Source organism: Macrotis lagotis, chromosome 5 (genome assembly GCF_037893015.1).
Source record: "Macrotis lagotis isolate mMagLag1 chromosome 5, bilby.v1.9.chrom.fasta, whole genome shotgun sequence".
In the NCBI taxonomy this organism is placed as follows: Eukaryota; Metazoa; Chordata; class Mammalia; order Peramelemorphia; family Peramelidae; genus Macrotis; species Macrotis lagotis.
Window position 1 is genome coordinate 273,262,359 of NC_133662.1, and position 16,118 is coordinate 273,278,476.

Below are 16,118 nucleotides of genomic sequence, written 5' to 3' on the forward strand. Positions count from 1 at the left end.
ATGGAATCATGATCAGGATCAAAGCAGAGGAGGAATGAAGGTTAATCAAGGCCCCAAGAGCTCGATGTTTGGAGAAGTGGGCTCCTGGCAAGACTGGCCCTCCTTGGTTTCTACCTCAGGGTGGAAGGCCCCGCCAGAGGCCCTCGAGTCCTCCTTGTCCCCAGCAGCCCCCTCTATTGCCCTTGGACCCGCTCTCCAAAAGGGGACGGGTGAGAGCCAGGCCTCCTCCAGATGGTAGCCTGGCTCGGCTGGCAGCCCAGCTGTGTCTTTGAAAGCAGGTGGGTGAGGGCCAAAGGGGAAGACAAGGCAGAGAAACACTCCCCTGAGCACAGGTCCCAGCTTGTTCGGCCCCAGGGCTTTCGCTGCTATCATTCTTTGGGAGGCAGGTATGTCGGTGGTTCCAAATCGGACCCACAAGTTGACTTGTGGCATCTCCCAAGCATCAGGGTGTGGCTGGGGAGCCCAAAGGGCAGCCTCTCCCCCCCAGGTCTGACCTGCGCCCCACCCCCCCAAACACATCTCTCAGTCTTATTATGCCTTTGGGGCTAATGTAGCAGTGAGTGTGTGTGGGGGGGGGGATTATATGTGTATGCATGTGTCTATATATGTCTGTATGTGTGTTTGTGGGACCCTGGAGAAGGGGGAGCGTGACCTTGTCCACAGGCAGTGCGGTTAGCCTGGGTCAATGAGATGACTTTGGAGGGGAAGTGAGGACATCTCAGGCAGAACTTAACCCCTGGGCCATGACCCAAAGGACCAGGAGGAAGTGCCCAATGGTCACTGACTGGAAGCTCTGACCTGGAGGAGAGAGGACCCTGAACTGGGCGCTGGTGGCTCCCCAGAGCGCCCTTCCCCACACAGTCTTCCCCTTTTAGGTCTTCCTCGCGGTGGCCAATTTTGAGCCGAAGGAGAAGGGGCAGCCAGAGCTCTCCGTCATCTACAAGTGGAGCCCCAGAAAACTCAAGTTTGTGGCCTACCAGAGAATTGTCACCCACAGCGCCAGGGACTGGGAGGCCTTTGAGATTGGCGGGGAGTCCTTTCTGGCTGTGGCCAACCACCGCCAAGGTAGGAAGGCACCTACGACAAGTGCTGAGCTCATGAAAATAAAGCCACCAGAATAGCTAACCTTGATAGAATGCCTATGTGCTGCTTTGGTGACAAGCATCTTACAGTCACTTATCTCACTGCATTCTCACAGAGACTCCAAGAGGTTAAGGGCCTATTGGAGCCTCATTTAATAGATGAGGTCATTGAAGCAAACAGAAGTTAAGGGACTTGTCCAAGGTCACCCAGGTAGGAAGTATCTGAGGCTGGATTTGAATTCAGGGGCTCCTGACTCCATGCTCAGGGTTTTACCCACTGAACCACCAGGCTGCTCCCTCTTTTTATAGATAAGGAATGAAGTCCAGATACTGCAGAGTGACTCACTTGAAGTCCTACACCAATTATTTAGCCTAGAGAAAGAAGCCTTGGGGATGGGGATCAGGGAAGCACTAGAGATGACTTCCAAAATCTCCCAGAAGGGTACCCCCTGCCCAAGGATGCCCTTTCCAACCCTCAACAGTATCTCCAAGATGGGGAGCAGTTCCTGCTCCCTGGAAGACCTGGAGTCTGGTTTCTGGGAGAGAAGCCCAGCATCCAACATGGGAGCCTTCCCCCCATCATGTTACCATCTACACACAATGCCCTCACCATCCCAAGGGCATAATGTGAGCTATTTCTGGTCTCAGGCCAGGTCAGGACACCAAAATGAGGGGAGAAGGGGGCAGGATCTGAGTTGAGCAGAATATCCATTTCTTACTGGGGAACTGAGGTACTCATCACTGTTATTTCCACTCATCTCTATCAGGACCAACCCTGAAGCTCTGGGGATCCTCAAGGGGCTTCGCTTCTTACCAGGGAGTGGTACATGTGGTTATAAGACTAGAAACCACCAGAATGTGAGGGGCAGACCAGGGAGGGCTTCCCAAGGGAGGTGGTCCTTGAGCCTCTCAGGAAGACAAAGGACCTGAGAGGTAGGAAGATATGGTTGGGTGGAGTCAGGCAGATAGCAGGAGAGGGAGGGAGGGCATCCCCACATCTCTACAGCTTTGCGGGGGGGGGGGGGGGGGGGGGAGGCAGAATGGCACTTGTGTAACTCTTCTAGGAAAAACTGTCCCCTGGCAAGCCTCATGTGACATTGCCTTCTATGCCTTCCCCACTCTTCCTCCAGGAGACAATCACAACATTGACAGCGTCATCTACAAGTGGAACTCGAGGGCAGAGCTGTTCGAGGTCAACCAGACGCTGCCCACCTCGGGTGCCTATGACTGGGAGTTCTTCACTGTGGGTCCCTACTCATTCCTGGTGGTGGCCAACACGTTTAATGGCACCACCACCAAAGTGTTTTCTCACATGTACATCTGGCTCCTTGGCTCCTTTCGGCTTTTCCAGTCTTTTCTGGTAAGGAGATAGAAGGCAGTACAGACATTCCCATGCCCTGGAGCCCCCAGGGCAGACTTGGCATGGACCATATAGAGTCTAATCCTTCCTTTTGCTAACCTAGAACCTGGCTCTTAGTCCCAGGAGCAGTGTCCACCGAGGCATTAGTTAGGGCTGGGGGCCTTTCTCTGTCACTTCTCATCTCTGTTGTGTCCTGGCCATTTTAGGGGCTTCATAGAAAGCTCTTTTGATCAGATCAGCCTTGAGGGGCAAAGGGACCAACAGTCTACACTTCCTCCACCTCTAGGCTCTCCCAATGTAGCATGCCAGGCCCAAGAATCCTTGCCAATGTTCCTTCTTCCTGGGATGATAACAAGTACAACAGGTCATGGTCCTGGGCTCCCATTGGAAATTAAGCCCTAACTGCCTTTGGCTTCACCCTCCTGCTTTCCCACAGCCACTTTCCTGCGTGGGATTTCTTTCTTTTTTTATTATGATTTGGAATCATCATCAAATAGACATTTCAATATTAACAAGAAAGAAGATTCTAGGAGAAACTGTGAACATCTGGGATGTTCAATTTTAAAGTTCAAATTAAATTTAGTAAGAAAATAATAAAATTGCCTTGTCCACATCCCCTTCTCACCTGCTTGACTTCTGTGTATTTTTAATTGTTTTATTGATGGACTTTTACCCCCACCTCTATCACGACCCTCTCACTTACAACCCCCCTCCAGATAGAATCTACATCTTGTAGCCCATTTGTAACCCCTGGTGTCAGTGCCTCATTCTGCTCTTGGGCTACCCCACCCCCCACCCTGACCAGTAGGTCCCTGGGTCAGTGTCTGGGTCCTGCCCAGGTGTTTCCTCTTACAGCATTCTGGGCATCATGAAAATTCTTCTCCTGGGTCTTCTCATTTCACTCCCCTGTTTCTCTGAATTTGTCTCATTTGTCTTTTCTCCTGGCACTACTGTAATTTGCCACAATCTGTTCAACCAGCCCCCAACTCACAGGCTCCCACCTTGTTTTCAGTTCTTTGCTACAACACAGCTACCATCAATATTCTTGTCCTTATGGGGGTCTTACCCTCTTCTTTGACCTTCCTGAATTTTATTCCTCCACTGCCAGTCTATATGTTCAGAATGGCTGAGTCCATTCACAACTCCATCAAAGGGGCATCAGTGTTCCCTTCTGCTTCCCCACAATTGCTATTTTCCCCAATATCATCTATGGTAATCTGATCATCAAAGAGTTATTTAATCTTCATTTCTCTTTTTGGAAACTTGAAATGAAACATTTTTATATGGTTGTTGATGGCTTTCTTCATTTGAGAACTACATGTTCATGTCCTTTGACTAGTGGATTTGGAATATTTTTTGTTTTGATTTTTTAATGTTTCCTTTACCAGAAATATTTGCTATGAATATTTCCCAATTGATTCCTTTCTAATTCTAACTGTGGCCATTTGGTTTATGCAAAAGTTTTCAATTGTAGATTATTCAAATTATTCATTTTATCTTTGATGACTATTTTGGCCCTTTGCTAAGAATTCTCTTCCTAATCACACTTGTAAAAGTATTGCCTTTCCATCTCCTCTAATTTCTTTATGATATGACTATATATATATATATGTGTGTGTGTGTGTGTGTGTGTGTGTGTGTGTGTGTGTGTGTATGTAGATATATCTGTCTGCTGAGATGTTGGATTTTTTAGTAATATAAAGACTAATGGATTTCTATGAGTTTATTTTATATCCTATTATTTTACTGAAAAAAACTATTTCTATTCTTTTGGAGTTGATTCTCTAAATAAATAAATTATCATAAAAATGATAATTTTGCTTTCTCTTTGTCTAGACTTATTACCTCAATTTCTTTTTCTCATCTTAATAATGAAGACAGAATTTCTAGAATTATATTAAATTATATTGGTGACAATGACCACCCTTGCTTTATCTCTGACCACACTGGAAAGGCCTCTATGTTTCTTCACTACAGATAATGTTAGTTCTTGGTTTTAGACTGATAGTGTTTACCAGATCTACTTCTTCTGATACTTTCTGGTATCTTTTTTTAAAACATAAATGAGTCTTGTACTTTGCCAAAAGCCTTTTCTGCATCTGTTCATAGAATCATGTTTTACTTTGTTTTATTGTAAATATGATCATAGTTGGTAGTTTTCTGAATTCTGAAACAACCTTGCTTCCTGACATTAATTTTACCTACTCAGAGCATTTTGTAATCTTTTTGAATATATTACTGTGGTCCCTTTGCTAATATATTATTCATTTTTGCACAAATATTCATTGGACATGTGAGTCTATAGTTTTCTTTATTGCTCCACAGTTTGGGTATTGTGTCCATATTTGTTTCATGGAAGGAGTTGATAAGATTTCTTTTTTCTCTGTTTTTGCCAACCATATACAACAATGTAACATTGGAGTGAAATAATCTTTGAATGTTTGAGAGAATTCACCTATGAGTCCATCCAGAACATCTTGGTTTTGTTTTTCTCTGAGTTCTCTTATGGCTTGTTTAATTTCTTTTTCTGAGAATGGGTTATTTAAATCTTTTATTTCATGTTCTTCATTTGTTTTTAATATTCACCAGTCTCATTAATGTTATCAGTTTCATTGGTATACAATTAGACAAAATAGTTTGTGACAATTTCCTTTATTTCCTCTTCATTTTTTTGTTTTTCATTTTAGTGATTTGACTTTGCATTGGAGGTCCCAGCTACAGGCTATAATAGGCCCAATTCCAAAGGATTTATGTGACTGAGAAAAATGTTATTAGTGAGGAGTGTGGTGGCTTCTTTCATAACTCTAACAGTCTGTTTTTTTATGGCTGTGGTCATCCCCTCTCCGAGGCTTGATGGATAGTGGATCAGCAGTTGTGGTGGCCAGGAACCTTTCAGGGATGACCTTTGGGTGATAGATACCATCTCTGTCCAGACCTAAGGTCAGAGCTAGAATTCCACTGGCCTCGTTTTCAGGAATCCCAGCTCATCTCAAAGGCTGTGATGATGCATCAGAAGAGGACATGGGTCAGGAAAGGAGCTGATCACAGAGAGGCCTTTAGTCTAGAGACATCCATCTGACACATCTGATACTTATGGCCAGCTTCTTACTGAGAGCCACCTCACAGTGACCTGGGTGAGTCCTGGATCAGACAGAAGCAGAGACTTGCCATCTTTGGTCAATCCACAAACATGAATTAAATGACTGCTAGAAGCCAGATTCAGACCCAAGGTAAAGCAGAAGCAGTCCAGGCCCTGGAGAAGTTTGCGTTCTAGTGGGGGGAAAGAATACACTCCATACAAAGGAATGCCCAAGCTACCTCCTGATGGAAGTCAATACACAGGGGCAGGCGAAGGCTCTACCACTGAGGAGACAGGAAGGGTCTCTAGTCATATAATAGGTGCTTAGTCCATGATTTCTGACTGACTAGTTCCAGCAGAATATGACAAAGCCAGCACTTCTAGGAGCCAAGACTGTTGAAAGACACCAATGACAGAAGGAATTACCCCTTGTCTGTCTGTATGTCTTTGGGTCATTTCTACATTGGACTAGAGGTTGGATCTGGAGTCCTCAGAGGTTTCTCAGGCTTTTTGTGTTTGGTGACAGATACAGCCTTAGGCCAGGTAAATGCCCTTTAAATGATCCCAGCCCAATGAGATGTCACCATGGTAGCCTGGTCAGTGACATGCTGAGATGAGGCAAGCAGGACTGCTAATGGCTTTTGTCTTCTAGTTCTTCCAGGATGGGAAGGGGCTTCTGTGTGCCAATGCCTCCTGAAGATGCCAATCACAGGCATTTATTAAGCTTCTCTGCCCCAAAACATGTTCCTAGATGGCAATAGAGATGAACACCATGTTCTCCCTGCCAAGGAGGGGTTGAGTCATAGGCTCTCTTTCCAACAGAGATGTCCTCAGGGACCTGGCCTTGCTCAGCTCCTTCACTGTTTAGTTTAGGTGTTGGAGCTTGGCTGTCAGCAGGGTCTGCTGTTCATGGAGTAACAGGAGGTGGTTGTGCCATTCCATCACGCTGCAGTGTGGACCTGGGAGGACCCTCTCTTTCCTTGGGGATGTAGGAATGGACATTCCCAGTGGTTGTGGGGTTCATCTAGCTTGGGAGACAGAAGAGACTGCCTGCCATCAGACTAATAAACAGGTGTGCCTGCCTCCACGAGGATATGTGTGATCGTGTCGGCTCTTGTTATCATCACTGTGGTTGCTACAGATTAATTAAGTTTCCTGATGGTACCCCAAGGGCCAAAAAGTCACCCCTGGCCACTTTCCCAGGCTGCTGTGTACCACAGGCTGCAGCCACTGATCCTGAAGAAGGGACAACGAGACAAGAGTCTAGTGGGTCCAGGTGGTCAATAGTTTTGTTATGTCTGTAAGGAAAGGACCTTGGAGCCTCAGAAAGTGGGCTTAAAAGGTTGTAATGTCCTGTAATTGGGCAAGCAAGTCACCCAGTCCTAACAATGGAGACAGCTCCCTGGAGTTGGCAGGAGCTCCAGGTGTGGGAAGGAGGGTTTGAATGTGGGGCACCCCCCCCCACATGTCAGGGTTGGGTCTCCCGGAGGCAGCTGGGTAAGTTTTGACAGCTAGGGCGGGTCTGGGAAGGGATTGATTAATGAAGTGTGAGGGTGCTTGGCAGTGGAACAAGGCAGGAAGGGCAGGAAGGCTGGGGGCACCTTCAGTGACCGTGGAGGAGGCTGATCCTATTCTCTTGAGGAAGGAAAATCCATGCTCAGGGGGGAGAGAGGAAAATGTGGTGCTGCTGCTCCCCCAAGTCTGACCATATCCTTCACAACCACAAATGTGATCTCCTTCAGAGGGACTCAAGTGAATGAACGAATGGATGAAAACTGAATGAATGAATGAATGTGAAACCCTTTAATATGCACCTATTCTTGGCTGGATTTTACTGGTGTTGTGCCATAAGTAGCTTACATTCTAGTAGGGAGAGACAAAGCACCCTGGGAGGAATGAACAAGGAGAGAGAAGAGGGAAGGGGCAGGTCTGGGGGACAAGGGACACTTGGTCCGAGGCTGATCTGATGCCAGACTCTTTGAGAACCAGGGCCAATGTGGCTCAGGTGCCTCAGAAGCATCAGGGATTCCCTGCCAGCCAATGATTAGGGGAAGCCGGGTCCAGAATCAGTTGGAAATGCTTTGAATTCAACCCAAGAGGAATGGGCATGCTCACGGCTCAACCCTTGGGCATCCTGCCTGGCCCCCAGCCTGGGAGAGGGGGAGCAAGTTAGCTCTGTTGAGGCCCAGGAATGCCATTGTGGTCAGTTGTCCTGACAGGTTCAGCTTGTCCCAGTCAGTGGGTGGCCCTGCTTCCTTCCAGTACCTTCAGGAGAAGACTCTGGATTGAGCTGGCAGTTCCTTGCCAAGGGTGGGCATTTAACCATGTCCCCTGGGCAGCTGTCTTCCAGTAGCCCCTGTCTCACTTCACAGCAACCAGCCATGCTCAGGCAGAGGGAACCTTTAGAAGGCAGATTTCCTCCCTGGGGAATTCCAGGCTACTTGAAAAGGATTTTTCCTTCCCCCAGGGACACGGGAGCTTCCATCCCACCCTGCTCCCATCTGCCAACCTCAGGAGTGGCAGCTTCAGGGCTTGGCTGGAGCCTCTGTGCTTGAAACTGGTCTGGGCAGGGAAATCTTGGCAGGCTGGGCTTGAGCCAGCCTCTCCCTTAATTGCTGATCATCTAATGGGTTTTGGATTGCCCACAGGGGCTAAGGGTCAGCCGGGCACACCGAGATCCCTCTACTCAACAACTCCCAGGTTTGGACATCTTTCAACTTTAGTCTCTTTTCTATTAGGGCAAAGTCTCAGATTGTGAAGGTGAAAGAGGATAGACCAAAGGCCATGTCCAGTGGGGTCAGGCCCAGGTGGGACATCTTCACTGCCCAAGAGGAAGGGGCAGCTTCTCATACACACTCAGAATCTGCTAGATCCTCATCTGAAAGGAAGGGCCTAGGGACTTCCCAGGGGTGGCATGGACTGGGCCCAGGAGCTACCTGAGGCCATCAGGACAGGACAGGACAGATCCAGGCCTGAGCCAGTGCCCACCTGGCTGCAGCCACTGAGCTGACAGCTCTTTACTAAAACTCTTCTAAAATAACCTGGTGCCAGGCAAGTGGGCCAATGCCTTCCCAAGACCCCCACAGACTCTGCCTTTCCACTTCTCATCAGCTGACTCACCTGCCTCACCTCAAGACTTTGGGGATGGCCCCTGAGACACCTGTGTTGGCTCAGCTGCAGGTCAACCTGTTCTCTTTGCAACCCTTCCCAGGGCCTCACCCAACCCCTCCTGGCTGCTGTCTCTGCCCGGACTCCTTGTTCCCTCCTGCGACCCTACCTAGAGATCAGAGCTCTGTCCTCAATCTAAAAATTCATATGCGGTCCCCAAAGCCTTAGCACAGTTTTAAGCTATTAAACTTTTTTTTGAACTCTAAAAGTTCAAAACTGCAATGAGACTTTGGGGACCCCCTGCAAGTATTCACAGCCAAAGACCTGGAAGTTGGAAGTGAGCTCCCTCCAACCTGAGTCATCAGCAAGCCTGGGTTTGGAGCCTCTCTTTGGTATCTGGAGCTTCACCTGGAACCTGAGATGCTCCCTTGGGACTTACCCTCCTTGGGCCTCTCAGGTTGATATATGAGATGCTGGAGTTCTGCCTGTCCATGGGGAAGGATTAAGCCCCAGAGAAGGGCAAAGATGCTCTTGTTTGGTTGTCTTTTCTGTGCCCAGGGAGGGGGTTTCCTGAAAAGTAATCATGGAGGATGCCTATCATTGTAACTGGTGGTACCCTCCCCCAAGATATAAGGAGCAGCTGGTATTGTAGACAAAGATGGTGGTTTTCAGACATAAAGAGCTGGTGGTATAGACATAACTGATCGTTTCTCCCAAGATTTAAAGAGTAGCTGGTGATATAGATGTAGCTGGTGGTTTCCCCCCAAGCTGTAAGGAGCAGCTGGAAGTATAGACATAGCTGATGGTTTTCCCCCAAGACATAAAAAGCAACTGGTGGTGTTGACATAGCTGGAAAGACAGAAAGAGCAAATGGTAGTGGTTTTCCCCCAAGGAATAAGGAGCAGCTGATGATGTAGACAAAACTGGTGATTTCCCCTTTGCATCAACAAAGTCAGAATGGCTTGGGGGGGAAAGCTTGGACTTGGGAGACCCCCCATGCCTAGATGGTAAGCAGGGGGAGGGCAGCAGTCTTGGGGCATGAATGACCTGAATATCCTAACTCGTGACTGGCTTTCTCCTTGGTACGGGGTCACTTCTGGCTGCCCATATGGTGGATGTGTGCAGGCTCTAGCATCTTACTAGGAATACTAGGAAGGCCTGGCAGGGATAGCACCAGATGGGTGGATGGGGACAAAACTGGACAGGTCACAGAGTCAGAGTTCAAGGAACAACAGAGGGCTCCCCCAAATGAGCCCCAATGGCGGGGTTGTGGAGAAGGACCCAACACTTTGTGTGGATGCCCTGAAAGGACAGATATGGAGGTCACAGTTATTTTGTTTCTTATTATCAAAGAAGGCCATGACATCAGGGAGGTTATGCCATGAAAAGCACATGACTTGGATTTAAGGGGGTGCTGTACTAAGTCCCCAGCCTCATTTTCTCCTCTGGAGTCACCTGGCTCCAGTGGCCAGATAGGAATCAGAACGACTGGAGATGGCCCTTGATGAGAGGCCCAAGGTCATTAGGAAGGGTCAAGTGTCTGAGGCTGAATTTGAAATCTGGTCCTTCTGACTCCAGGGCTGGTGCTCTATCCATTGCACCACTGAGCTGCCTGCTAGGAGATCATAGACACCCCCTGGACAAAGGGGCTCAAGCAAATCCTCATGTCAGAAGAGTGAATGAAGCCTGTTCCCTGACCCTGAACCTCTCCCTGAATGTGCTAAGTATCTTTGATGCATACCAGATCTCACATTTATATTTTATGGGGAAATATAGCCATGATGGGCTCTGCTGACTCACAGCTCCCAGAGGCTTCAGCCTCTACAGCCTCAGAGACCCATATTGAAACTGGCCCCCCCTTCCCAGTCGGGGCTGGCCCAACCCCAACTGGTTCACAGGTCTACCCAGGCAGGGCTCAAGTCAAAGCCACGGGACAGCCTCATAAACTGGGCCAAGCACCCACTGGGGGAGTCTGGATTCCTTGGGGTCAACTCTGATTCCATATTCGGGGGAGAAACTCTCCCTGGGATCAATGCCCTCTGGCTGGGTCACAAATCTCACTTACGTTGGTGCTTGTAAATTCCTGAAGCATTCTCCTTGTGGGTGATGGTGACGATAAAAACTGGAATGCCCAAGAAATGCCCACTTTGCCAAAGTCCTGAAAGTGGCCAGGAAGTTGGTCAATGAACAAGCATTGGGTGCTCAGAAAACAACTGTGGATCTTGGAGTTGAGTACGAAGGAACTCCTGTCCCATTGTTGGTCCACTCAGTGAGCAAAGTTTTGATTGTTTATTGGGAGGGTTTCCATTTTGTTCTCCCACTGGTGACCACAGTGGAAGAAATCCTGGCACCTCTCACCACTGAGGCAGGGAGAGGGCACCCTCTGGTGCTAGGGAAAGAAAATGGGAATTTTTCCAACTGAAGTTTCTTTGCAGAATCCCATAGTTCATCTAGGCTAGTCCATCCTCTACAGATGAAGAGACTGAGGGTCAGAGGAACTATGTGGCTTGCCTTAAATCACACAGGTAGCCAGTGGCTGAGTGGGGATGCACTTTGGGTCTCTTTGGCCCTTAACTCCAAGCCCTTTGGAATCTTTCTTGTTTCTTAGGGAATGATAGTTCCTACCACCCTCTAGTGTCTGATACTCTCTCCTCAGGATTTAGCTCTATTGAGGTAGGATGACTGGATGATTGGCTGGGTGGTGGAATAAGGAGCCCCTAGAAAACCCGCCAGATGATAGGTGGGGTTCCAAGCCAGCCTGCGACTGGGCAGAGATCCCCAGATGAGAGGGGTTCCCTTCTCTCACTATTTCTGCTGACACTGAGGAGCTCTGGTCTAGGTCCCACTGGTCAACTGAACTGGACATTATTCTGAGCCAAACTGAATGTATTGTGAGAAGAAATAGATCCAAAAAGAAGAAAGAAAACATTAGATAGCACAATTATGTAATCTGTAAGACAATATTTAAAAATTGATAATCAGCTTTGGTCTTTGTTTAAACTCTACAATTCCTTCTCAGGATCCAGATGGTATTCTCCATCATGGATCCCCTAAAATTGTCCCTGATTATTGCACTCATGGGTGAGCATGTCCATCAAGGTTGATCATCACCTCATATTGTTGTTAGGATGTACAATGTTCTTTTGCTTCTGCTCCTTTCACTCTGCATCAGTTCATGCAAGTCTTCCCAGGCTTTTCTGATATCCTGTCCCTCATGAATTCTTATAGAACAATAGTGTTCCATCACACATACACACATACATACCACAATTTGTTAAGTCATTCCCCAATGGATGAACATCCCTTCAATTTCCAATTTTTGCCACCACAAACAGGGCTGCTAAAAATATTTTTGTACCAGTGATGTTTTTACCTTTTTTCATGATCTCTTCAGGGTTTAGAGCCAGTAGTGGCATTGTTGGATCAAAGGGGACGCACATCTTCATTGCCCTTTGGGCATAATTCCAAATTGCTCTCCAGAAAGGTTGGATCACTTCAGAGCTCCACCAACAATGTATTAGTGTCCCAGATTTTCCACATCCCCTCCAACCTTGATGATAATTCTTTATGGTCATATTGGCCAATCTGAGAGATATTAGGTGGTACCTCAGAGATGCTCTAAATCAGTAATGATTTAGAGCAATGTTTCATATGACTATAGATAGCTTTGATTTCCTCATCCAAGGAGGATCAGTCACTCTTGAGCGGGCAGCAGAGCCCAAGGTTGGCAAGCCTCTACCTCTCCTCAGATGGTCATACCCACCTCCTCCCTGCCTTCCATGGGGTCCCATGCCTGGGGACATGGGAAGGCTTCTACAACCCTCATCATTGCATCCATGCCCTCATGCCATTTTCTTGTTTCACCCTAGACCTTTGGGGCTGCAGACTGGGAAGTCTTCCACATTGGGGAGCGACTCTTCCTTGCAGTGGCCAATAGCCACAGCTACAACAGTGAAGCTCGACTGCAGAACAATTCCTATGCCATCAACTCAGTTATCTATGAACTGAACATCACTGCCCAGATGTTTGTCAAGTTCCAAGACATTCTCACCTACAGGCAGGTACCCATTAGGCATGGCTTGTGGAATGAACCCAGGATCAGGGGATTGACTGGTCATAAGCAGTGATCTGGGGGCCTTTAGAGAGACAGAGGGGCAGGCACACTGGAAGAGGGGAACCAGCCTTGGCCCTTAGTTCTGTGGAGGCCCAAGGAGGCAGACAAGATGACAGCTTGGACTGGGGGTGGGGGAGAGCCCATGAGACAGTGTGAAGCCATGAAGGACACACTGTGGTCAGGAGCACAGAAAAGGGGGCTGCATGATTGTATTGTCACACTTATGTCTGACAGACTCATAAAGGATATGCCATGAGGAAGGGTCCCATCTGTTTCCCCACCCCCAGCTTCTAGTTCATTTGTATAAAGCACTTGCAGCACAGGAAGATATAGATTGTCACCTTCTCTGGACCTTCATTCTTGGGGGCTCCACATGACTAATCCAGGGTTACTTGCTAACTATGCCACATGGCCTCTGGAGTCTGTGAATCCCTAAAACTGAAGTCTGCCCATTGCCTGTCTCTTGGAGCCACCAGGCTATAAACTTGATTAGATACTTCACATTCAAGGGTGGGCAAGACTGGTGCTATACCCATCCTTCCTTGCAATTCTCTTGTTCCATGGCCCTGAACGGAGAGCAACTTGATGTTATAGAGGTCCCCAAACCTTGTGATATCCCACCCAGATGCAGCCTCAGTCATTCTAGGAATGCATGAATGAAGTCCATGACAGTGATATGTCTATAGGGTAGAAGGCAGTGGGGCTATTTGGTCCTTCTTGTGAATTATTCAGAGGCTCTTAATGGCTCCTGGATGCTAATCTCACTCCAAGTGGAAATCTCTGTTGGGAGGAATGGACAAGTAAGACAGATATGGATCCCTGGATACCCACTTTGGGGTTTCAATAAAGCCAGACCAGTAGACAGTGCCCATCTGCCCTGGACAGTGGGGTTTTCTAATGGTGAATGCTACATGCCTCTGGAGATTCTGGGGCATTTTTTCATTTGTCAGTTATGGGAATCCATAGACCCACTATCCAGTGACTTACATAGGCCCCATCCAAACCTATCCCTTGCCAAGTCAGTAATGTGCTGCTGTACTGTCCTGGATATGCAGTGGGTATCTGTCCCTTTGTGGGTACCTGAACTTCCTTCAGTGGGTACTCAGCCCTCAATGGGTGACTATCCCTCTGTAGGTGCCCATTCCTCAGGGGATGCCCAAACCTAAGTGGGTCTCCATCCCTCTGTGAATGCTCATCCCTCAGTAGCTGTCTATCCCTCAGTGGGAACCCATCCCTCAATGGGTGCCCATCCCTCTGTGAGTGCCTATCCCTTGGTAAGTGCATGTCCCTCTGTGGGTATCTATCCTTTGGTGGATCTGCATCCCCATCAGCCACCCCTGTGTTTACGTGCACGCACGCACACACGTAATCTCTGGGCCATTCAGGACAGAGGCACAATGGCTCCTGGCCTTGCCCAGGTAAGAAGACCCTCAGGGCACCCTTGCCTGTGGCTTAGTTGGCCTGGCTGATGACCTGCAGTGTCTATGACCCTTTCCAGAAGTTTGAGTCTCCCCCACAGAGAGGCAGAAAATCCAGGTTCCCTGTGGGGCCCTAGCCCAGGGAGCCTCCCCGGGTGACAGGGGCTGACTCTGAGCTGTCGAAGATGCCTCATACTTTGCCCAGGCCTTAGACATGGAGGGATTCTTCCTTCCAACAATAGGTCTCCCTTCCTAAGGAATGTGTTGGCCCAAAAGAATTCCCCTGGGGGGAGGGGCTGCCCCTAGAATCCCCCACATTGACCCTGCCCTCTCTTCTCTCCACAGTGCCCTGGACTGGGAATTTTTCTCTGTGGGAGAAGATTACTTCCTGGTGGTAGCCAACTCCTTTGATGGGGTGTCCTTCTCAGTGAACAGTATTATATACAGGTATTCTGCCCCTCTGCCTGACTAGGTCCAAGCCCTTGGCAGCCCCTGGGGGTGAGTCAGGACAAGAGGGAGAACCCTGGCCTGTCTCTTTACTATAAGCTCTGAGTGGGAACTCAGGGGAATGGGAACAGAGTCTGGACCCAGCACCAGTCAGGCATTGGCCCAAGACCTCAAAGATAGCCCCATGGTTATTACCATGGGATGGGCAAAGTCTGATGACAGAGGGCCTTGATGATCAGCTCTCCAGGACCACCATCTTCCCTGCAACTGGGATGGGGGCGTTAGGTTTCAGAGGAAAGGTCTGGTTTTTCAGTGTTGATGACCTTATGGACAGCAGGAGACAGAGGTGGGGTGCTATCTCCACCCCTGCCTTCCCCCCTTCATCTTCCCCAAGTGTCTTTGATCCCCCTGGGACCCCTCCTCTACTTGGAGCATGTGAATGGAGCCCTCTGAGGCAGGTACCTAGAACTCAGCACCTAATGGCTTGCCTGGCACCTCTCCCTTGGCTAAACTCTGGGTCTGCCTGTGGCTTGTGTCACTGGCCCTATTGATGGAAGAAGCATTTATTCATTTGAACTACAATAAGTGTTGTATATCAATATGAATTCTAATAGATGAATAATATTCTTCTTACTTAGCCCAGACTGTGTTAAACACTTCACAAATATCACCTCACTTGACCCTCACACAGCCCTACCAATTAAGGGCCAAGGTAGGAGTGGAGACAGGTCACAGCTTTTCAATCCAGCTCGGTTTCCTCAGAATTTCTTAAGGGCCTAATATGTCCGAAGGCCTCTGGTAGCTGACCTTCTCCTGGGTTGATAGATCATGTGAAAGATCAGGGAATATGACCTCTGCAAAATAAGCTCGAATGGATTTGGAGGCTGGGGTCTCAATATGGGGGACAGAGGGATCAAGAAAAGCCTTGCCTAAGAGATGTTTTCTAAAATGAGCTCACTGAGAAGCAAGAGGAGAAGAGGGTCACTAGGGAAAGGCATGGGGGCTTGGGGGGGATTTGGGCAAATGGATCCCAATCTAGCCTCCAGCTTGTAGAGTCAGCATAAGACAGGGAGAACTGGAGAGGGCATCCCCTAGGCAAGCTGTGATCAGTGCCACCAAGTCTTGACTTGCTCACCTCAGCCCATCTGTGGGGAAGGAGAAGCAGCCTCTGGTCCAGCAGCCTGCACTGACCGGGCCCACTGCCCTCACAAGTCCCCTGATTCCAGCAGGGTCCTCACTGCTGCCCAGCAATGTCCCAGCTTTCCTGGCTGCCTCCCTCCTCACCTTTGCCTTTGGGCCCTCCTCAGCAGAAGCTGTTCCCAAGATGACAGAGGCCATGTGTCCCAAGCTCACCTTCTCTCTGAGCCCATGCCTCCAGATCAACCATCACCCTCTCTTCCCTGGTGCTTTGCCTCCAGTCTTGGAGCAGCCTTGGCCAAGACTTCTCCTTGTGCCCCTGATCCCTTCCCCTCCCACATCCTCCAGGAGTTCAGTCCTTTGATCCTGCTTC

General features: G+C 48.6%; 1 protein-coding gene across 1 annotated transcript in view; it reads left to right on the forward strand.

The window, feature by feature from the left end:
- The window catches only part of TSPEAR (thrombospondin type laminin G domain and EAR repeats), a 33,807-nt gene that overhangs the window by 13,214 nt on the left and 4,475 nt on the right, over positions 1–16,118 (forward strand). The window contains exons 8-11 of the mRNA XM_074190132.1: positions 876–1,065; positions 2,213–2,442; positions 12,499–12,686; positions 14,507–14,608. Of these exons, the coding sequence (XP_074046233.1) occupies positions 876–1,065; positions 2,213–2,442; positions 12,499–12,686; positions 14,507–14,608 (710 nt within the window). The remainder of the gene's footprint in view (positions 1–875; positions 1,066–2,212; positions 2,443–12,498; positions 12,687–14,506; positions 14,609–16,118) is intronic.